General features: G+C 39.0%; 1 protein-coding gene across 1 annotated transcript in view; it reads left to right on the plus strand.

The window, feature by feature from the left end:
* Window positions 1-25,892, plus strand: part of LOC123770365 (putative neural-cadherin 2) — a 776,166-nt gene that overhangs the window by 587,156 nt on the left and 163,118 nt on the right. The window contains 1 exon segment of the mRNA XM_069339955.1: window positions 7,959-8,167. Within this exon segment, the coding sequence (XP_069196056.1) occupies window positions 7,959-8,167 (209 nt within the window).

Consider the following 25,892-nt stretch of genomic DNA (forward strand, 5'->3'; position numbering starts at 1 on the left):
ACCCTACGCTAAGTACCTGCCATAAAGTTTGAACAAAATAACATACATAATATTACAAATATACGGTATACATATAATATTATAAATATTAAACATATAAATATAAATACATATAATTTTATAAAGAGTTAAAAGGACTGACATCAACAAGTGATCCATACAGTGAATCTCAAATACAACAACGAGTCAACTGTACAGCCTCTGGGACCCTCACTCTCGACCGTGCGATAAGTACTAACCATACAGTAGAACAAATAAACATATATATTGTTACAAATATACATATAATATTATAAATATATAGATATATACAACAAAACAAGGCAAAATGGGAGTAAATAAACAAATTTGTGGCCACTGTAACAACTTCTTAAAGACGAAGGTAACGGGAATTGAATGTTATATCTGTAAGACTAGATTCCATTCGGCTTGTACAGGAGTGAGTAACACAACGGCACTGAGAGCTGGCCACTTGCTCTGGGTGTGTAAAAATGACCTGCCAGCTTGGAATATCCTAAAAAACCTTCTAGATAACATGACGCATGATCGGAAAACATCATTCATTGGAAGCCTACCAGCCATCCAGAAGGAGTGGGAAAGGAACAACAATTCTAATATACAAGGGGCGGAGGCTATAGTCAAGGATGAAACTGAGGCTGAAACTCAGGAAGTTGTAAACTCTGACTCAGTAGGCCAGGATGTAGATTACAGTAAACTAGAAAGTGTACCAGACAGCACTGACAGCTCGATAGGTACAGACACTACGACGGTTCCCGATAGAGCAATTCAGAACAGAAGGACAGACTTATGCAAATTTTATGCAAAGGGTATATGCAGACATAGGTATGCTGGTAATAAGAAAGGATAAGAATGCAGTTACCAACATCCCAAAAAATGTTTAAATATGCTTAGGAAAGGTGAGTGTCGATTTGGATCAATATGTAGGTTTTTCCATCCTGACATGTGCCAAACCTCACTGGAGGACAGAAAATGCTATGACCTCAGCTGCCCACACTTTCACGTGAAAGGCACGGAACGCTACATAAAGAGTGGCAAGCAGGATAATGAATTTAGAGAAACTCTATATATTTTTTATACCAGACCGACAGAGAATTCAAAAGGAGCAGCATGGAGAGTGTACGGAACTGGATGCCAGATCCACTTGCATTCCAGAATTACAGATACAATTACCCACCGAAAGGGAACTACAACTACGACAGACAACTGCCCTACAACAATCAGTACTGGTCAGAACAAACTCATTATGTCCACGCATAATGGGCTTGCCGAAAAAGTCTCCCATTCAAACTATCACTAATAGAGTAACCTCATTCATCTTTGCCAACATACAAGGACTGAAAACAAGAACAAACAACAAAGTACAGTTCATAAATGGCCTCCTCACCGAGTCAAATGCAGTATTTGGAGCTTTCACAGAAACCCATGCAGGGGAATTGTTGGACAGTGAGATCTGGACTCCAGGATATAACCTATACAGGTGTGATAGGAAAATTAGGTCACATGGAGGAGTGGGTCTGTATATTAGGGAAGACCTTGTATGCTCGGAGCTCCTAAACGTTACAAATGAGGTGGTGGAGGCACTGGGATTAAAAATAGAGAAAATAAATTTAGTGATTATTCTAATATACAAACCGCCAGATGCAACGGCTGAGGAATTCACAGAACAGATAAGCAAAATAGAGAATAGCCTTGATAATTTGGAGAACCCGATACCTGATATTATCTTCCTAGGTGACTTCAACTTGCCTAGTCTCAGGTGGAAAATAGCAAACAATAATATTATACCAGAAAATCTATCAGGACCTAACCAACCACAGATTAGAGAACTACTTAGATTCTGTGACAAATTTTCACTCAATCAGCAGATATCGGAGCCAACGAGAAATGAAAATATTCTAGATCTGGTCTTTACGAACAATGAAGACATTATCAGAGACATTACGATATCAGATACCACATACTCAGATCACAAGCTCATTGAAGTGCAAACGACCATCAATACTCAGAATAGACCTAAAACGTTGATAAAGCGAGAGGGGCTATTCAGTAAATTCAATTTTAATAATAAAAGGATAGACTGGGAGATAATAAACAGGGAACTTACAAACATTCCATGGGGAACTGTTCTAAGTAATACAAGTCCTACAGAAGGAATAGAAAAACTGACTTCAGAAGCGTATCAAGTCTGTCTGAAACATGTTCCTTTGAGGAAAGCCAGAAAGAGATCTAACGTAGAAAGAGAACGCAGATGACACTATAAACGCAGGAAAAAATAACGGAACTGCTTATGCAGACACGAATTTCCCGTCAAAGAAGGAATAATTTAAATAGGGAGATTGAAGAAATAGAGCGGAAATTGAAACACTCATATGAAACTGAAGAAAGGCAGTTAGAACAGAAAGCAATTCAGGAAATAAAGAAAAATCCAAAATATTTCTTCTCATATGCGAAATCAAAAGCAGAAACCACTGCCAGTATTGGACCTATTCGTACAAGTGAAGGTTCATACGCGGAGGATGACAAAGAAATTAGTGAAATCCTAAAAAAGCAGTATGAGGACATGTTTAGCACTCCAATAAGCAACATGAAGGTGGAAGATCCAGACAATTTCTTTATGCGGGATATTCAAACCCCTGTAAATATAACTGATATAAACACTAGAGCACTAAATTTTGAAAGAGAAATTGAAAACATGCCCATGCACTCGGCCCCAGGTCCAGACTCATGGAATTCAATATTTATAAAGAAATGCAAAGTGCCGGTAGCACAGGCACTCAGTATAGTGTGGAGGAAGAGCTTGGACACGGGGGAGATACCAGATGCACTTAAAGTAGCAGACATAGCCCCTCTACACAAGGGAGGGAGCAAAGCATTGGCAAAGAATTATAGACCAGTTGCACTAACATCGCACATCATAAAAGTATTTGAGAGAGTGATTAGGAGTCAGGTCACCAATTTCATAGAGACCAATGACCTTCACAACCCAGGCCAACATGGATTTCGAGCGGGAAGATCGTGCCTCTCACAGCTACTTGAGCACTACGACGAAGTCACTGAGGCATTAGAAGAAAAACAGAATGCTGATGTGATATACACGGACTTCGCAAAGGCTTTCGATAAATGTGACCATGGCGTGATAGCACACAAAATGAAGTCAATGGGAATAACCGGTAAAGTAGGACGCTGGATACTCAGTTTTCTGTCAAACAGGACTCAGCGAGTAACTGTCAACCATATAAAATCTAGTCCAAGTGCAGTTAAAAGCTCTGTACCTCAGGGTACAGTCCTTGCACCGCTGCTTTTGCTTATTCTCATATCAGATATAGACAAAAATACAAGTCACAGTTTCGTATCATCCTTTGCAGATGACACAAAAATCAGTATGAAAATTACCTCGGCTGAAGACATTGAAAAACTTCAAGCTGATATTAATAAAGTTTTCGACTGGGCATCAGAAAATAGCATGATGTTTAACAATGATAAATTCCAGGTACTCAGGTACGGTAAAAATGAGGACCTTAAACATAATACAGAGTACAAAACACAATCAAATGTACCCATAGCAGGAAAACAGCATGTAAAGGATTTGGGAATAATAATGTCTGACGACCTAACGGTTAAGGAGCATAACCAAGCAAATATTGCGACAGCCAGAAAAATGATAGGATGGATTACGAGAACTTTCAAATCCAGGGATCCCATCACAATGGTTGTACTCTTCAAGTCACTTGTGTTGTCCCGTCTTGAGTACTGCTCAGTACTCACTTCCCCCTTCAGAGCAGGAGAGATTGCTGAAATAGAGGGAATACAGAGAACATATACGACACGCATAGACGCAATAAAGCACCTAAATTATTGGGATCGTCTCAAAGCCCTACAAATGTACTCACTAGAAAGAAGACGAGAGATATATCAAATAACATACACCTGGAAGATACTGGAGAGCCAAGTACCAAATCTACACAGTAAAATAATAACGTACTGGAATGAACGATATGGAAGAAAATGTAGAATAGAACCAGTGAAGAGCAGAGGAGCCATAGGCACAATCAGAGAACACTGTATAAACCTCAGAGGTCCGCGGTTGTTCAACGTCCTCCCAGCAAGCATAAGACATATTGTCGGAACAACCGTGGACATTTTCAAGAGGAAACTAGATTTATTCCTCCAAGGAGTGCCGGACCAACTGTGCTGTGGTGGGTATGTGGGCCTGCGGACCGCTCCAAGCAACAGCCTGGTGGACCAAACTCTCACAAGTCAAGCCTGGCCTCGGGCCGGGCTTGGGGAGTAGAAGAACTCCCAGAACCTCATCAACCAGGTATACAGGTTTCAAAGTCTTTTGGGCATTGTCAATTCTGCGTTTGAAAACAGGTCAGTCTACCTTCACCTATCTAGTCTTTAGCATATTCAATATGGTGAAGAGGAAGGCTACTATTAGGAGAAAGCGCCAAGTCATTATGATAATATAGCTTTTGGAAAGGATCAGGATTTGGGATGGGACGGGGGGAAAGGAATGGTGCCTAACCACTTGGATGGTCAGGGATTGAACGCCGACCGGCATGAAGCGAGACCGTCGCTCTAACGTCCACCCTAAGTGGTTGGGCTTCAATATGCTGAGTACTCCACTTAAAATGATATAAATTTGTGAATCACCTACGATCTTTGTTCCCACTTGCCCTTGTCTTAATAAATTCTTAGGAATTTGATATATGATAATCTTGTCACCCCTCCCCCCTCAAAATCCATTCTTAGAGAGACGTGTAATTGATCTCCTCTACTTGTAATGTACTCATTCATCACTCGAGTGTATCATCACTATGTATTGCGTTCATACAGGTCGACAATTACCAGCCTTTTATATAGATTCGATACTAGTTAAATATAGCCAAATAATTTACAGATGCGCTTGGATTCCACTCACACTATGTATGAATAAATTATATGTTTCATTTAAATTCATGAAGAGTTGTGGTTGTCTATCTTGTTTTAACAGCACCAATCTGATACGAACATGTCATTGTGGAAAATTTAATAGAACATTAAACTGCTGTTTTTAATATAACGATAATTGAAAAAACAAACTTTAAATAATTAATTAAAACTATGATCTTCACTCACTTCTGAACACAACTGAATGAAATTCGGTTGTCTTTAGAACTGTCGTATAGCAGCATCTATGGTCACTCCCCCACCCCTGGTGACGACACTGACCCCTGGTGACGACACTGACCCCCTGGGGATGACACAGACCCTCCTGGTGACGATACTGGCCCCCTGGTGATGACATTGGCCCCCTGGTGACGACACTGACACCCTGGTGACGACACTGACCCTTGGTGACGACACTGACCCCCTGGTGACGACACTGACCCCCTGGTGACGACACCGACTCCTGGTGACGACATTGACCCTTGGTGACGACACTGACACCCTGGTGACGAGACTGACCCTTGGTGACGACACTGACCCCCTGGTGACGACACTGACCCCATGGTGACGACAGTGACCCCTGGTGACGACATTGGCCCCCTGGTGACGACACTGACACCCTGGTGACGACACTGACCCCGTGGTGACGACACTGACCCTTGGTGACGACACAGGCCCCCTGGTGACGATACTGGCCCCCTGGTGATGACACTGACCTCCTAGTGACGACACTGACCTCCTGGTGACGACACTGACCCTATGGTCAGAGCCTATGCCCTTATGGTCAGAGCGTGCAGAGATCATTTATTGCTAGAATCCACTCAGTAAAACATCTAAATTACTGGACCCGACTAAAGAGCCTAAATTTGTACTCCCTTGAGTGCAGGCGGGAGAGATACATAATAATTTACACGTGGAAAATAATTGAGGGGCTGGTCCCAAACCTGCACACAGAAATAACATCACATGAGACCAGGAGGCATGGAAAGATGTGCAGAATATCCCCGTTGAAAAGCAGAGGTGCAACAGGTACTCTGAGAGAGAACTCTATCAACGTCAGAGGCCCGAGACTGTTCAACACGCTTCCACTACACATAACGGGCATAACTGGCAGACCCCTCACAGTGTTCAAGACAGAACTGGATAAGCACCTCCAAAGGATACCTGATCAACCAGGCTGTGACTCATACGTCGGGTTGCGAGCAGCCGCGTCTAACAGCCTGGTTGATCAGTCCAGCAACCAGGAGGCCTGGTCGACGACCGGGCCGCGGGGACACTAAGCCCCGGAAGCACCTCAAGGTAACCTCAAGGTATGGTGACGACACTGGCCCCCTGGTGACGACACTGACCCCTGGTGACGACACTGGCCCCCTGGTGACGACACTGACCCCTGGTGACGACACTGGCTCCCTGGAGACGACACTGACCCCTGGTGACGACACTGACCCCTGTTGACGACACGGGCCCCCATGGTGACGACACTGGCCCCCTGGTGACGACACTGACCCCTGGTGACGACACTGACCCCTGGTGACGACACGGGCCCCCATGGTGACGACACTGACCCCGGGTGACGACACTGACCCCTGGTGACGACACGGGCCCCCATGGTGACGACACTGGCCCCCTGGTGACGACACTGGCCCCCTGGTGACGACACGGGCCCCCTGGTGACGACACTGACCCCTGGTGACGACACTGGCCCCCTGGTGACGACACTGGCCCCCTGGTGACGACACTGGCCCCCTGGTGACGACACTGGCCCCCTGGTGAAGACACTGGCCCCTGGTGACGACACTGACCCCTGGTGACGACACGGGCCCCCATGGTGACGACAGTGGCCCCCTGGTGACGACACTGACCCCTGGTGACGACACTGGCCCCCTGGTGACGACACTGGCCCCCTGGTGAAGACACTGGCCCCCTGGTGACGACACTGGCCCCCTGGTGAAGACACTGGCCCCCCTGGTGACGACACTGGCCCCCTGGTGAAGACACTGGCCCCCTGGTGACGACACTGACCCCTGGTAACGATACTGACCCCCAGGTGTCGACACTGACCCCTGGTGACGATAGTGACCCCTGGTGACGACAATGACCCCTGGTGACGACACTGATCCCCTTGTGACGACACTGACCCCTGTTGACGACACTGGCTCCTGGTGACGATACTGACCCTTGGTGACGATACTGACCCCTTGTGACGACACTGACCCCAGGTGACGACACTGACCCCAGGTAACGAAACTGACTCCCTGGTGACGACACTGACCCCTGGTGACGACACTGACCCCCTGGTGACGACACTGACCGCCTGGTGACGACACCGGCCCCCAGGTGACGACATCGATCCCCTGGTGACGACACTGGCCTCCTGGTGACGACACTGACCCCTGGTGACGACACTGACCCCCTGGTAATGATACTGACCCTCTGGTGTCGACACTGACCCCTGGTGACGATAGTGACCCCTGGTGACGACACTGGCACCCTGGTGACGACACTGACCCCCTGGTGACCACACTGACCCCATGGTGATGACACTGAACACTGGTGACGACACTGACCCCTGGTGACAACACTGACCCCCGGGTCACAACACTGACCCCCTGGTGACGACACTGACCCCTGGTGACGACACTGACCCCTGGTAATGATACTGACCCCCTGGTGTCGACACTGACCCCTGGTGACGATAGTGACCCCTGGTGACGACACTGACCCCCTGGTGACGACACTGGCCCCCTGGTGATGACACTGACCCCCTGGTGACGACACGGACCCCTGGTGACGACACTGGCCCCCCTGGTGTTGACACTGACCCCTGGTGACGACACTGACATCCTGTTGACGACACTGACCCCTGGTGACGCCACTGACCCCCTGGTGACCTTGTGCTTCTGACTCTGTTGAGTGTAACTTGGGCGCTGTTTGGTCCTAATATAGTGTTGTTGTGACCATTGTGAGGGCGTACTAGCCGGTACATTACCCACTGTGTTCTCCTGCAGGAGGGGACGAGGGGCGTGGCGTGGGCGTGGTGTGGGCGCGGGCGGGGCTAGACAGGGAGGAGCGGCGCTCCCTGCTGGTGCCGCTGGTGGTGGCGGACGCCGGCTGGCCGCCCCTCACCGCCACCGCCACCCTCACCGTCCATGTGGGCGACCTCAACGACAACCCCATGACCCCCGCCGCCAAGACTGTCACTGTCCACACCCTCCAGGTCAGTGCCACCCTCCAGGTCAGTGCCACCCTCCAGGTCTGTGTCACCCTCCAGGTCACTGCCACCCTCCAGGTCAGCACCACCCTCCAGGTCAGTGCCACCCTCCAAGTCTGTGCCACCCTCCAGGTCAGTGCCACCCTCCAGGTCAGTGCCTGTTGGAAATAACCAACAGATTATTCTCGCTTAACTCCCAATATTAATATTTACTAATAACACTAACACGTAGAATTAACACCGTTAGCGTTTCTATAGTAAGGCATAATTTAGCCAGAAAATTCCCACCCGTCATGACGCCAAGCGTCGATAGCAGGCTTAAACCTGAAATCTCCACACATGTTGGAGAAATATTTAGTTCAGTTAATTACTTTTTCATTCTAAAATTATTGTTCTTTATGAAAGAAATAACCATTTCACATGCTTATGTGTACTGAGCTCGGGTATTTACCCAAATTAATTATTCCAGTAAACTATTACTATGGCGTAAAATAAAAGCACGTCAACCCTTCTCGTTCAATTTGTGCAATGTTAATTAGATCAATTGCCTTACGAGAAAAGGTATTATTATCCAATATATTTATTGGTGACGATAGTTCAAATTGTACTCCTTCCGTTTCCCAAATAATTAATAATAAACCGAAATGGTTTACGTCCGAGATCGCTATGAGCGTCTTTGCGCATGCGTGACTGAGCGTGGTGGGAGGAAGGATGCGGGATTAAAGCTCAAGGCGTCGCGTGGTGCACACGTGCCTCCACAAACAGCAGCCATTTAACAACTTCACGTGGTCTACAGTACTCCAACTGTTTACTTGCGCGTCTACAAATATAGTCACGTCCACAACAATAAACGTCAGGGACTGGCAGACGCGATACAGCAGGCTTTAGTGTTCCAACACGCTCACGTTAAGTATACCTTTCAATCTGATGCATCATTCTACATTGTGTATTTGTGGATAGCCTGTCGTTAAGTTGTGTTAAGACCACCAATACAATGTTAGTTTCTTACATTTTTTAATTCAAATTTCAGTGAATATTGGAATAATTTATAGCCTAATCAATTGCTACTCAAATTTCCCTGATTACAGCGTGTAGACGAGGATAAACCAAGTTTTTCTTCCTTCACCTACGATGCTCACAACTGGTGTTTCTTCCTTATTGAGACCTTGTGAACACAATGATGAGTAGCGAAACACACTTAGTGAAGTCGTCTTACAGATAAGACTAAAACTTGTTTAGTAGAAAATTTGATTAATGTCATCATTAATTTATATATATATATATATATATATATATATATATATATATATATATATATATATATATATACATACATATATACATATATATATATATATATATATATATATATATATATATATATATATATATATATATATATATATAAAATATTTATGATCGATGTTCCCTTCGGGAATCTTAATTTTAAGATGAATAGGAAAACCAGGGATATACTGAACATCTTGTATCAGAATCTTTACTTTAAAAAACATAACGTTTCGAATACTTCTCGTATTCATCATCAGATCTAAAAGAAAAAAACAGAAATCACAGTCAAATAGCTGGTAAACAAAGAACTCATACTGAATATAATTGCCTATCAAAGAAAGGAAAAAGCTTAAAAAACAAAACACTTAAGCGCACTTAAAGTGATCAATACAAATAAAACTTATTAACTGTCACATATATTAAAACTAATTTAAAATCCATTAAACTACAAGATGAAATTTATAACTATTAAAACAAACCATTCTATTAAACTTACGTGAAGTGATCAGAAGTGAAACTTGATACCTAACACATAGATACTAAACACTATAGCAAATATTTATATAATGACTACAAATCTACAAAAAATGTATGTAAAATACAAACAGAATAAACGACAATTATAAAGTACTATCCAAAATCTTATAAAAAACTCAAATATTAAATAAAATTAAATACCAAAAAATGTATTATATATCCTAAATAAAAGATTATATTAATGTACAATGTTAAGACTTGAAATAAGTAAGAAAGGGCAAAGACATGGTAAACTAAACAAAATTAAACTACCAAAATAAACTAAAAATCAAATTACAGGGCCTACTGTGCACTATACAGTGTACAATTGAACAGCTGAAAGGTTGCTATTTAACAGAGGCCGCAGCTCCTTTATATATAAGGATTCCATTACTCTCAAATCTGACTGGCCATTCATACAAGTGTCCAGAATTTTAAAATCAGATTCCAGCAGAGAATGATCGAACTCATAACAATGGTTTCTAATCTCCGAAAATGCTGGTTTAGACAATGGTAATCCAGTCCTAAAAGATAATCCCCGGTGCTCAAGTATCCTAATCTTAAAGTTCCGAATGGAACTCCCGACATATCCAGCATTACAGCTGGAACAATTATACATATATACGACATTTGAGCACAAGGGGATAGGCACTTTATCTTTAAATTTAAAATAAGAGCCTATGGTATTTGTGTTGACAAAAATAAATCTAAAGTCTACTTGAGGATAACACTGCTGCAACAGTCTCCTCAAACGACTCCTTACAGAAAAGCTAATACTGCCATAAAATGGTAGTTTAATATATTTAAGATCCCTTTCCACTGTAGTAATCCTACACGATGGGTGAAACTTCTTATTTAAGAAATTCCTTATAAAAGTATAAACCATATGCACAGGATAACCATTATTTGAAAAAAAATTTCACAAGAAAATTAATTTCCTGATCAAAGTTATTCCAATTAGAACATAAAACAAAGGCCCTATTCAGTAGAGTGTTAATAGCATTTTTCTTAAAAATATCAGGAACAAAGGAATTAAAATTTAAACCTAAACCAGTAAAGGTTGGTTTCCTAAAAACATTAGTGTTGAACCCATTGAGGTTATTCACTTTTACATCAAGAAACGACAATGAATTATCAACTTCACACTCTGCAGTAAACCGTATATTACTATGTTGTGCATTAAGATACTCTCTAAATTTCTCAATATGACATTGGTCCCTAAACAACAAAAAAGTGTCATCTACATATCTTCTGTACAAGACTGGTTTAAAGGCCGAAGGACAATTATCAAGCCAATTTATTTCGTGAAAACTCAAAAAAGCATTAGCCAGTGCAGGACCTAAAGGAGACCCCATTGCTACTCCATCAATTTGTTTATAATAAATATTATTAAACATAAAGATGGAGTCTTTAACTGCTATTTCTAACAGCCGTCTGAATATTTTACTACAAAATCCAGACACTAAGTTAGTGTCAGCAAATAATTGACTTACACAGATATCAATGGTTTCCAACAGAGGAATATTAGTAAAAAGTGATTCAACATCGAAACTGGCCATTATAGTTGGGAACTCAAAATTTAAAGAGGAAAGTTCTTTTACAAAATCCTGAGAATTTCTCACAGTAAATTCATTATGCGTTAATGGTTCTAATAATGGAACCAGAAACTTAGCCAGTTTATAATTAAAAGTGCCAATCGCTGATAAAATAGGACGAATCGGTATACCTGTTTTATGAACTTTAGGTAACCCATATAAGATGCCAGGCTTAGAGCCAGTTGCAAGTAATTTAGTATAATCGAAAAGAGAGTCTTTCAAATTTCTTAAAACTCTATTCAGTTTATCCTCACATTTCAAAATATACGAGAATGGGTCTATATCAACCAACGTAAATTTAGAGGGGTCTTCTAACAACCTTTCCACCTTATTAACATACTCTAACTTGTCCAAAACTACTATACCCCTACCTTTATCTGGCCTGGTAATGCAAATACTCCTATCATTCTTTAAGCTATTAATACACTCCAATTTCCTTTTGTCAAAAGGAGGGAATGTAGATCTATATTTACCAAAGTCGTTAAAGACTTCATGTGCTAAGGAGGAAACAGTACTGATGATATTGGTCCAACCATAATTTATACCAGTCCTTAGGGTACAAGTTTTCAATGTGTTGCATAACCGCTCAAAACCTAAAAAATGATTAACAAATTTAGGTTTTTTACATGTCAACCCGGGTTGACATGTAAAAATACCAGTCCTTAGGGTACAAGTTTTCAATGTGTTGCATAACCGCTCAAAACCTAAAAAATGATTAACAAATTTAGGTTTTTTACATGTCAACCCGGGTTGACATGTAAAAAACCTAAATTTGTTAATCATTTTTTAGGTTTTGAGCGGTTATGCAACACATTGAAAACTTGTACCCTAAGGACTGGTATAAATTATGGTTGGACCAATATCATCAGTACTGTTTCCTCCTTAGCACATGAAGTCTTTAACGACTTTGGTAAATATAGATCTACATTCCCTCCTTTTGACAAAAGGAAATTGGAGTGTATTAATAGCTTAAAGAATGATAGGAGTATTTGCATTACCAGGCCAGATAAAGGTAGGGGTATAGTAGTTTTGGACAAGTTAGAGTATGTTAATAAGGTGGAAAGGTTGTTAGAAGACCCCTCTAAATTTACGTTGGTTGATATAGACCCATTCTCGTATATTTTGAAATGTGAGGATAAACTGAATAGAGTTTTAAGAAATTTGAAAGACTCTCTTTTCGATTATACTAAATTACTTGCAACTGGCTCTAAGCCTGGCATCTTATATGGGTTACCTAAAGTTCATAAAACAGGTATACCGATTCGTCCTATTTTATCAGCGATTGGCACTTTTAATTATAAACTGGCTAAGTTTCTGGTTCCATTATTAGAACCATTAACGCATAATGAATTTACTGTGAGAAATTCTCAGGATTTTGTAAAAGAACTTTCCTCTTTAAATTTTGAGTTCCCAACTATAATGGCCAGTTTCGATGTTGAATCACTTTTTACTAATATTCCTCTGTTGGAAACCATTGATATCTGTGTAAGTCAATTATTTGCTGACACTAACTTAGTGTCTGGATTTTGTAGTAAAATATTCAGACGGCTGTTAGAAATAGCAGTTAAAGACTCCATCTTTATGTTTAATAATATTTATTATAAACAAATTGATGGAGTAGCAATGGGGTCTCCTTTAGGTCCTGCACTGGCTAATGCTTTTTTGAGTTTTCACGAAATAAATTGGCTTGATAATTGTCCTTCGGCCTTTAAACCAGTCTTGTACAGAAGATATGTAGATGACACTTTTTTGTTGTTTAGGGACCAATGTCATATTGAGAAATTTAGAGAGTATCTTAATGCACAACATAGTAATATACGGTTTACTGCAGAGTGTGAAGTTGATAATTCATTGTCGTTTCTTGATGTAAAAGTGAATAACCTCAATGGGTTCAACACTAATGTTTTTAGGAAACCAACCTTTACTGGTTTAGGTTTAAATTTTAATTCCTTTGTTCCTGATATTTTTAAGAAAAATGCTATTAACACTCTACTGAATAGGGCCTTTGTTTTATGTTCTAATTGGAATAACTTTGATCAGGAAATTAATTTTCTTGTGAAATTTTTTTTCAAATAATGGTTATCCTGTGCATATGGTTTATACTTTTATAAGGAATTTCTTAAATAAGAAGTTTCACCCATCGTGTAGGATTACTACAGTGGAAAGGGATCTTAAATATATTAAACTACCATTTTATGGCAGTATTAGCTTTTCTGTAAGGAGTCGTTTGAGGAGACTGTTGCAGCAGTGTTATCCTCAAGTAGACTTTAGATTTATTTTTGTCAACACAAATACCATAGGCTCTTATTTTAAATTTAAAGATAAAGTGCCTATCCCCTTGTGCTCAAATGTCGTATATATGTATAATTGTTCCAGCTGTAATGCTGGATATGTCGGGAGTTCCATTCGGAACTTTAAGATTAGGATACTTGAGCACCGGGGATTATCTTTTAGGACTGGATTACCATTGTCTAAACCAGCATTTTCGGAGATTAGAAACCATTGTTATGAGTTCGATCATTCTCTGCTGGAATCTGATTTTAAAATTCTGGACACTTGTATGAATGGCCAGTCAGATTTGAGAGTAATGGAATCCTTATATATAAAGGAGCTGCGGCCTCTGTTAAATAGCAACCTTTCAGCTGTTCAATTGTACACTGTATAGTGCACAGTAGGCCCTGTAATTTGATTTTTAGTTTATTTTGGTAGTTTAATTTTGTTTAGTTTACCATGTCTTTGCCCTTTCTTACTTATTTCAAGTCTTAACATTGTACATTAATATAATCTTTTATTTAGGATATATAATACATTTTTTGGTATTTAATTTTATTTAATATTTGAGTTTTTTATAAGATTTTGGATAGTACTTTATAATTGTCGTTTATTCTGTTTGTATTTTACATACATTTTTTGTAGATTTGTAGTCATTATATAAATATTTGCTATAGTGTTTAGTATCTATGTGTTAGGTATCAAGTTTCACTTCTGATCACTTCACGTAAGTTTAATAGAATGGTTTGTTTTAATAGTTATAAATTTCATCTTGTAGTTTAATGGATTTTAAATTAGTTTTATTTGTATTGATCACTTTAAGTGCGCTTAAGTGTTTTGTTTTTTAAGCTTTTTCCTTTCTTTGATAGGCAATTATATTCAGTATGAGTTCTTTGTTTACCAGCTATTTGACTGTGATTTCTGTTTTTTTCTTTTAGATCTGATGATGAATACGAGAAGTATTCGAAACGTTATGTTTTTTAAAGTAAAGATTCTGATACAAGATGTTCAGTATATCCCTGGTTTTCCTATTCATCTTAAAATATATATATATATATATATATATATATATATATATATATATATATATATATATATATATATATATATATATATATATTATTAAATATGACCGAAAAAGTAAGATTAATAATTCTAACACGAATTTTCTCAATCTTTCGTACATTTCTTTTCACTGTTGGTGGTAATTCAAAAATCAATTCTCCAAAATTCATTTTTATTTCTAGTCTGACGCGACACTTGAGCGCGTTTCGTAAAACTTATTACATTTTCAAAGACTTTAGTTTACATATACACAACTGAATAGAACTTACACATCTCCGATTTTGTTTATATCTACATTTGAGTGAGGTGGATGGGGTGAGGTGGTATTTAATAAGGTATTAATTTCATCAACACAAGACAGAACACGAAACAATGGGTATTGAATAGAAGTGATTGTAGAAAGCCTATTGGTCCTTATTTCTTGATGCTTCTATATTGGAGCGGAGTCTTGAGGTGGGTAGAATATAGTTGTGCATTAATAAATCACTTTCGCGCTATCTGGACGCGCCGGCGCGTTCGGTTTCGTCTAACGTAAACGCATAGTGGACATAAAGTTATGTCTACTTTTAAAATATTTGTATAAAATTCAATTTTAATCCGATTTCATTGGGGTTTGTTTCAAACGACGCGCCATGAAGTTCTCTTTCTCACCACTAGGCCGCCTGGCGCGTCGGCCTACCCGGTCACGTGATGGGCCCATTGTTTTCGTGTCACGTGTCGTGAGTCGAACACGCTCCCCTCGCGCGCCAAACTCGAGCATTTTTACCCGTTTCCGTGTGGATTATACCCAATTACTTCATCAAAAATGGATCAAGGTTAAGGCCCAAGCACTTCTACAAGCACTCAAGAAACATTGAGAGAACTTGGGGTGTACACATGTGGCACAATTAGAATGCTATGTAGCGCCCCAAAGGTATTGCAAGCTCTACCCAAGGGTAAACTTCCACTGGATACCACAGTATACCGCCGCAAAGATAATACCTTCATTCTCCTGTGGAAAGACAAGTGAGTGGTTTCAATCATTACCAACATCCACAATGCAGACACTCAGCGAGTTCAGCGAAGGAAGCGAATTCGCAACCGAGACGGAACAAGTGGAATACAACAGGTAACAGTGAACAAACCGACTGCAATTTGCGAGTACAATAAGTTCATGAAAGGTGTGGACCACTTCGATCAAATGGTTAAATATTACCATTTTACCAGGAAAACTCACAAGTGGACCAAAAAGATTACCTTTTATTTCCTGCAAATGGCATTGCATAATGCCTATGTTTTGTACAAATACAACACAACTGATCGAAAAAAGCTAACATTGCTACAGTTCCACGAAGTGGCAATCTGGGCCCTATTGCACTGGGACACAGAGGAGTGGCCTAAAACAACATCATCATCTCAACACTTGCGGCACGCTCCAGACATAAATGATGACACAGCTCCTGCCAAAGCTGACGCCATGCCAACTCCCGGACCATCTGGTGTGAGGCGGCCTTTGTTCACTACACCACCTCAAGATGAAGCAGACAACGAATCTGAACCCGACATGTCTGCCACACTGCCAGTTGACGAAACTGTTTTGTCAGATGAATCTGAATCTTAACAATCAATAATCATATTAAATAAATTTGTACGAAAAAATGTTTTAGCTTTAAGACGATTTCTGTAACATCATTTCGTCATTCGTCCTCGTGGTCACAGGATCTCCACAAAGAAAGAACTCGAGGTGAATATCATGAATGATGAGAAACAACTTGATGACTCCTCGTATACATGCTGAAATCAGATTAATTTAAGTAGCATTTGAATAGGCTACGTTTTATTTTCAATATTCATAAAAACGGAGGAAATTGTCGAAATTTTACTAACGTTGTTTATTGGGTATCCTCGCTATATGACGACAGACTACTCATAAATATATAATCTACGATGATGCATCAAACGAGAAACATATACTTAACATGAGCGTATCAAATACTGAGGTCTGCCGAAACCGCGTAAGCCAGTCCCTGTCGTCCACTGCTGTGTACGTGTAATTACGGATCGTGGCTTCAACTGTTGACGCGTTATTAACTGGCTGGGCACTATAGAACACGTGGATAAGTAATTATTAACTGTTGACCGAGTATTAGCGTAATTCTTGCCGATAAATTCCCTAGTCACTACCACGTGTCTCGCCACTCTTCACGCCAGGGATGCCTCCTCTCGCACAATGGCGTCTCCTCCTTCCCTCAACCCGTCTCTCACATTCACCACAGAAATTATTAATCACGAATAATTCCTTTCCGCGCAATTATGGATGTAATATGTTAATGAGAACTGGGTTGCAATTACAGGGACTTAAATATTATCATATTCTCGTTTTATGGTGTTAAACGAGAAATGGAGAAGATTTTATTTTCTCCATGGCATTTGCAAGTAACAGATAAAACTGTTACTTGATAACAAATTTAGTTAATAACTCTCGGTTTCAGATTATCGGGAGTCATATTATCCGTAGGTAATTATTACACGGAATACTGATAATTTTAGAGAACCACATTCAATTCTCTAACACATTGGTAATAAACGTGTCTAACTGGACATTATCTGACGCAATGTTGCTACTCGATTTCATGAGAATTCTAGCACTAATACACAGATGAAATGGTTAATTTATGTTGACACTACCGTTAGTGAAATTAGTAACTACTGTAGTTAGTATATAATGATAATGATTTATTATAATACAATAGTAGTTTATTAGTGTTGGAAGTTTCCAACATAACTCTGGGGGAAGAAAACTTGGGTCACAGTGCAATGTTAAGTACTGACGTACCTATCCCAAAGTTTGTATTAATGATAGTATGTTAGTACGTTAGTACACACATAAAGGATGTCCCATAATTGTCAAGGACAGATAATACTCTAAGTCATTATGGGAACATGAATTATACATTGAAATATTAAATGATTAAGTTATCTGTAATCAAGAACTCTCTAAAGTTTACAATAAACTCATCAACTAGGGTCGCAGTGACATGTAATGGTTGTATTACGTAGTTGTTGAAGTGTAGGCAAACTCAGAAAAAGTTCCTAAGAACTGATAACATTATTGTATAAGTTGTATTCCACATTATTATATAGTAAAGTAGTATTGGGTCATTCAAGATCAAAGAGACTCTGACACTACAGTAAGGTCACTGTCTAGGGTCGCTGTGACTTGTAACTATTGAGTTACTAGACAATAACATCACGGAGCATCATGATCACCCCAAAATCAAATGAGGAAATTTGATTTAATATGCACTGCCGTGCAGTAGTCATTCTGACTGATGGTATAACTAAGTTGCTAACTAGCTAAAATAGTGTAATATTAGAGAACTGAAAAGGATTATTCATTAAAATTAAGGAAGATTCTGAGTCGACAGGGAGATTAGTAGCCTAGTCATTCTGACTTGTGTGCAAATTGAATTGCAGCTCATAGGCTTGCCACTGTAAACTCATTAATACATCCTCAACCTTTAGATGAAAATTGAGTTTATTAAATCAGTCTCTTTAAGTATAGTCAACTGTAATTAATTGTGAGTACAGACTAGGCTAGTACTCAGTTGACACTAACTAAAGTCCCTAAACCTACCTAAATAAATGGTTTAAATTTCTAACCTACTTAAGTAGAGGACTAAGCTAATTGTGATAACTCACTAATTCTTAGTGGAGTTACTCTAACTAAATTATGAGCAGTAATGTACTCAAACTAACATTGTGAGCTGTATTGAGCTCGTAAACAGGGTGAGCTATATTGAGCTCGTTAACATTGTGAGCTATATTGAGCTTGTTAACAGTTAACAGAGTGAGCTATATTGAGTTCGAACTAACAGGGTGAGCTATATTAAGCTCGTTAACAGAGTGAGCTATATTGAGCTCGAATTAACAGGGTGATCTATATTAAGCTCGTTAACAGAGTTAACAGTGAGCTATATTGAGCTCGAACTAACGAGGTGGAGTATTGTAGCGTTCAATTATCATGGCGAGCAATATTGAGCTCGAATTCGCATGGGGAACAATAAAGCACTCAATTATTATGTTAATTCACAGGTGAGCTGTAAGATCAGCTCAGGTTATTAGTGCAAGATCCTTGTTGAAGAATAGCTAAGCACGGAATCTAGGCAGATTCTCTGGTGAGCAGTGCTCGAATTAGCGTGGGGAGCATTGTAGCGTTCAATTATCATGGCGAGCAGTGCTCGTATTGGCATGGGGAACATTAAATTGCTCAAATATTATGTTAACTCAAAGGTGAGCTATATTGAGCTCATTAAGCATGTTAAGTAACAATGCTGATGTTTTAATGATAATGCATTAAACAAAGGGAAACCTAAGGTGCTGGAAATTTAATTACTGCCACGATTAAGGGGGCATATCATTCTAAATCGTTATAAATTAAAAGTTGTTCAATTTGCTTATAAATTTTTTTATGAAATGGTTATAGAAAGGGCTGCAACTGGTCCAAGTTTCACCATCACACCCTAAACAGAAAAGGAGAAAAAAAATACACAACGTATTATGCAACGAATGTTCAACATTCTCAAATAATCTCGGGGAACACATGTGTCAACTAAAATGTCTACTATGTGCTGTAGAAGCACAAACTCTTGTAATAATTGTAATATGTATGTGCAATATATTTATATTTAATTTTTTTTTTTTTTCATTTTTTTTTTCTTTTTTTTTTTGGCCAATATTTTTTTCTCCTTTGTTATCAAGGGATTTGCATGAAACTTGCACACCTTGCTCAATGGATGCCTATCTGCAAGGGTACCAATTATGAACGAAATCTGTCGAAGTCAAGCTCAGCTACAGGTGGCCGAACTTGGATCTTTATTTTACTCTGGAAAGTAATTTACACCTTCAAATTACTTCAGAGCTTTCATTTATTAATCAATTTACATGCAAATTACACCTTATATGTAGCGTTTGTGCTTCTACAGAATCTAGTAGACATTTTAGTCCAAAGTCTATTTGTTGATTTTATAAAAATTTATAAATATCATATATTGCATATTTCTTTAGAAGGGTAACTTTGAAAAATTATATTATTGCACTAAACACTTTTTTGATAAAACTGATCACTAGAATCCTTTATTATGTGCTTAATTTAATATCTGAGTGTTATAGAAATGATTTTAGTTGACACATGTGTTCCCTGAAACTATTTGAAAATTCGTTGCATAATTCGTTGTTTATTTTTTTTCTCCTTTTCTGTTTAGGGTGTGATCATGAAACTTGGACCAGCTGCAGCCCTTTCTATAACCATTTCATAAACAAATTTATAAGCAAATTGAACCACTTTTAATTTTACATTGATATGCCCCCGTAATTCTATTCAAAGATAATTTGTAACATTTTCCCAACCTAAACGTTTCACGGGTTATTAGTTCTCTGTAGATTCACTTACGTATTGGTAAGTTTGCAAGTTTGTTCGTGCTGCGCTCCTACAATAATTAAGCAGAAACGAAAGAAAAACAGCTCAAACAAAAATTGATGCAAGTATTTTTCACTAACTCTTAGTGCAGAAAACATTGAATTTATAAGGTTTTCTTGGGAAACCTTAAGCGCAGGTATTTTGGACCTTGGTCCCAGTGAATTTATAATTATAGAAGTTGCTTGATGACTTCATAGTATTGCTATTCAGGAAATGCTAGATACATTGATTGCTAGATTCTCTAGCCTAATATTATTAATTACCTAGGGAGTGCTAGATTCTCTAGCCTAATATTATTAATTACCTAGGGAGACTGTGTGTGGTCAATTACTACTCGTCGAGAACAATTCTAGGTCTACAGTGGATTCAATGGTTTGGTCGCTGTGACTTGTACTTGTTTAGGTACGGACCACTGATTTCCCACTGAGAACCATGAAACATCTCGGCGAATACTAATTGTACTACATTCAATCTGGGTTTATTACTCAGCTGTGTTTCTCCTTTTAGCTTGCTGCTGGAGAATTGATTTACTGCTGACTAATTTACTATTGTTGGCAGGCTTAGGCTTGTTCACATTCAGAACTTTACCGGTGAGTAAGTAGCCACCTGCAGATTGGAGCATATTCATGCCCAATCGTTTAACATGTCCAGTTATGAACTGGTAATAGTAGTCTGCTCCTACTAGTACATTTACATTGTTAAGGCGGTCAGACGTTAACTTGTTGTCAGCCAAATTAATTTCACGTTCCTGCAGGAAGTGGGCTGTGTACCCCAGACCCATAATATTTAGGTCAAAAGGTATTTGATCTACAACAATGGCTTGGATAGCCTTGACATGACTACCTAGTCGTACAAGCGGTTGAACTACTGAGTATTCATGGGGTCCTCGTTTTATCATGAACCCTGACAGGTTTAATTTTACCTGTCTGATTGGTTGTAAATTGAGTGCCTCTGCCGCTTTCTGAGTAATGAAAGTTCTCTGGGATCCTTGATCAAATAATCCACGAGTGGTGATCTTGGCTCCTCTGTTCTTTACTTGAAGTTGGGCAGTAGGCAAAGTTGCATCCACTTGAGATGCTGGTGAAATTACGCTGTACACATCTCGCACCTTGTAGCACTGTACTGGTGTAGATTCTCTACCTCCTATTCTAGGATTGATATAATTTGTCTTGACAAATTTGCACAGTGCAGCATGATGCTTGCCCCTTCTACACCTATTGCAGGTGTTCAGTGGGGTTTCACAGCTATTAACATTATGTGATTTGAGACACCTAGTACATTTGTGTAACTGTTTGAGTCGTCTGACTCTTGTGTCTCTATTAGGGTAATTAGTACATTTGTACAGAGAATGTTTTTGATTGCAAAACAAGCACATTCCCCATCCTACAGTTCGTTTAGGGGTCACCGGTTTAGGTGAAACAGTAACTGCAGGTTGAGATGGTTTTGCTGCTTGCATTTGCTTGTTATTTATTCTCTTGTGAGTACTTGGTGTACTCTGGGGAGCAATTACTGGGCTCTTGGGAGTGCTCTTTGGACTATTAGGTCTCTTAGGAGCACCTGTGGGGCTCTTGGGCCTTACTGATGAATCAGTGTTTGACTTATGGTGATTACATCGATTATTAGTACCCTTGTTACCTAGTGACAGTGTCACTTTAGGAGTTCCAGGTAAGGAAACTGAGGTGGGTACAGTTTCGGTGCATTCAGAAGAGGCGTTAAGTGCCTGGTTTGCTGAATGATTGCTTATATTGCGCAAACCTGTAAATATATCCTGCATTGACAGGGCATTACCATTCTGCTATACATATAATTTATTGAGTGTGTCACCAGACAATTTTCTCTGGATGATAATTTTAGTCATCCACTCAGCAGCTGGGTGATCCACCTCTTTACTGAAGGAATTTAACAGTGACTCAAGCTGAAAACTAAAGGCTTGTAAAGAGTCAACTGATTGTTCTGGTGGAGATAAATCTAGTAATTGGTGTACAAGGTTTATAACAGTCTTCTCATTGTTAGCACTTACTCTAGAAGGCTGGTGTGAGTAATTGTGACCATTACTTGTATTGCTCGAGGCTTCTTGCCTAGCCTCAGCTTTAATTACAGCTTCGGCTGCTGCAACTTTAGCTTTATCATTTTCTGGTTCAGATTCACTGATTATTGCAGCTTCACTAAGAGTTTCATCTGCAGCTTCACTTGTTTCTCTGGGTTCCTGTGAGGAGTTAGTTACTTCAGTAGCCTCATGCATTGAATTTATAGAATCCAGGGAACATTGAGAAGAGCTGTCTGAAAATTGATCAGACTCTGTAAATAAATTATTACGTGAAGTTGTATTGGATGAGATGGTAGAAAATGAAAGTTGTACTTCAGTTGTTGATCCTGTGTAGTGATCAGTATTGATTAGAGGATTCTCCTCATTTTGAAGTAGCTCATGAATTTCATCTGAGTTCGGTGCTTGCTCGGGTGTAGGTCTACTAAAAAAATGTTCTATCCACTCACGAACATTTTGTGTCGCAAGCACTTTGTTATAGTGATCTAACTTGTCTTGAATGATATCTTCATAGTCGGCAAGATCAGATTCTATCAGACGTAATTCGTCTGGGTCAGTGTTACTGCCAAGGAGTATGTTCCTATAAGACTCGATTATAACCTTTACATAATCATATTTTTTGCTAGCCACCTTTGTGGAACTTTTTAGCCTGAAGACGTCAACTGAATTAGTTCCTAAACAGTTGTCACATTTGGCAAGTAGTCTTGACAGGTGATCTTGAAGACCTCTCAAGATTCTTCCAGTTTTTTCTGGAGTAGCCATTCTGGCTGTAAGTTTGAGCTTTACAGGGCTTATATAACTACTTGGACAGTTATGGTACTTGCTCCTTTATGTAGAGCAGGTATAATTATTGACAGCCTGATATTTTCTTGAGGCTGATTGTAATTTACCTCATTTAGAGGTTAGCTACCTACCTAATAATAAGCAACTAAGATTTGAGTGATGCCTTGGTATCACTACGGGTGTTCCTTAGCTTAGCTCTTCAAAATCAACCTTGGATGGGTAGTGAACTTACAGTAACATTCAAAGATGTACATAGAAATATGTAATAAAATATAATTACACAATAAAGGGTTAATCCCACCCATTCGGGCCAGCACTACATAAATTAATAATGCACCAGCACTGTCTAACAGTACTAGTTAGGTAATAATCCTACCTATTAATGCAGCTAATGGTGTAGACTGAATTAGTACAAATCTTAGTACCGTGTCAGTCTGAAATATCCTACCTCTGTTGGGTTGGCATAATAACTACAATAAATGTGGTGCAATAATGTGTAAAATAGTGCTATGTTTTTGGATTTTGTAATTTTATATAATATATACACTGGTAGAAATTATGTGAATAAGAAATTAAATGAACACAAGAGTATTAATTGTGTTTGGCAAGTATTCTACTGCCGTAAATAATATTTAACACCTGAAAGTACTTCCGAATTGTGGAATCTAATGTTATCAGGGTTAGTAATGATTAATTAGTATGGGATCAGTAATTTGTATTAGTATACTGGATCCTAAAATGTTAATGATTCCACTGACTTAAGTGAATCAGTAATTATAGATTGAATTTGATTTAGGCTATAATGGACAGTCTGCTGACAGCCGTAAATTGAAATATTTGTATAGCCCAATAATGGTTAACACATAATTGGTGTTAGTGATTAATTAATATTAATTGGATTGTATCCGGTTCGAAGGGCCATAATGTGGGATATCTGGGGCTTGACTCATATTCAATTATATATTTATTGGATTTAATAAATCGAAGGACCACCCACTTTTGAGAAAAGAGGGAAAACTAAGAAAAGTGATCATTAGAATAACACTAGACAACCAGTGTCTATGGATAATCATTAAAAGAATAATCACTTGAAATAATGATTGGACTGTATTATTAATTAATTAAAGTCAGTGCCTCAAACACCTACATTGAGGGGGGGTATTTCTAGAATGTCATATATATCTAGGAACCAGTGTGGTTCGCCACCAGTTCATTGTTGAGTAAATGATATAATAAATCTAAACTACTATAGATTCAAATTATGAAAACTCAAATTGTGAATATTAAGGATCATGAATTACTGAGCAACAGTCAGAGCAAAACACATTAATTACCAGTCATCATTTTTGGTAATAATCTATTCAATGCAAAGATTCTACAAGAATTATATAAGACTCAATAATCATATTAAATAAATTTGTACGAAAAAATGTCTTAGATTTAAGATGATTTCTGTAACATCATTTCGTCATTCGTCCTCGTGGTCACAGGATCTCCACAAAGAAAGAACTCGAGGTGAATATCACGAATAATGAGAAACAACTTGATGACTCCTCGTATACACGCTGAAATCAGAGAAATTTAAGTAGCATTTGAATAGGCTACGTTTTATTTTCAATATTCATAAAAACGGAGGAAATTGTCGAAATTTTACTAACGATGTTTATTGGGTATCCTCGCTATATGACGACAGACTACTCACAAATATATAATCTAAGATGATGCATCAAACGAGAAACATATACTTAACATGAGCGTATCAAATACTGAGGTCTGCCGAAACCGCGTAAGCCAGTCCCTGTCGTCCACTGCTGTGTACGTGTAATTACGGATCGTGGCTTCAACTGTTGACGCGTTATTAACTGGCTGGGCACTATAGAACACGTGGATAAGTAATTATTAACTGTTGACCGAGTATCAGCGTAATTCTTGCCGATAAATTCCCCAGTCACTACCACGTGTCTCGCCACTCTTCACGCCAGGGATGCCTCCTCTCGCACAATGGCGTCGCCGCCTTCCCTCAACCCGTCTCTCACATTCACCACAGAAATTATTAATCACGAATAATTCCTTTCCGCGCAATTATGGATGTAATATGTTAATGGGAACTGGGTTGCAATTACAGGGACTTAAATATTATCATATTCTCGTTTTATGGTGTTAAACGAGAAATGGAGATTTTATTTTCTCCATGGCATTCGCACGTAACAGATAAAACTGTTATTTGATAACAAATTTAGTTAATAACTCTCAGTTTCAGATTATCGGGAGTCATATTATCCGTAGGTAATTATTACACGGAATACTGATAATTTTAGAGAACCACATTCAATTCTCTAACACATTGGTAATAAACGTGTCTAACTGGACATTATCTGACGCAATGTTGCTACTCGATTTCATGAGAATTCTAGCACTAATACACAGATGAAATGGTTAATTTATGTTGACACTACCGTTAGTGAAATTAGTAACTACTGTAGTTAGTATATAATGATAATGATTTATTATAATACAATAGTAGTTTATTAGTGTTGGGAATTTCCAACAATAGTGTCAGTCCTATAATCACTTCTATCTGTTTTCCCTCTTTTCTCAAAAGTTGGTGGTCCTTCGATTTATATTAATTCTCATAATTAAATAAATCTATATTTGAGTCAAAACCTCAGATACCCAACAGTGCCACCCTCCAGGTCAGTGCCACCCTTC

The sequence above is a fragment of the Procambarus clarkii genome, chromosome 42, assembly GCF_040958095.1.
Source record: "Procambarus clarkii isolate CNS0578487 chromosome 42, FALCON_Pclarkii_2.0, whole genome shotgun sequence".
Taxonomy (NCBI): Eukaryota; Metazoa; Arthropoda; class Malacostraca; order Decapoda; family Cambaridae; genus Procambarus; species Procambarus clarkii.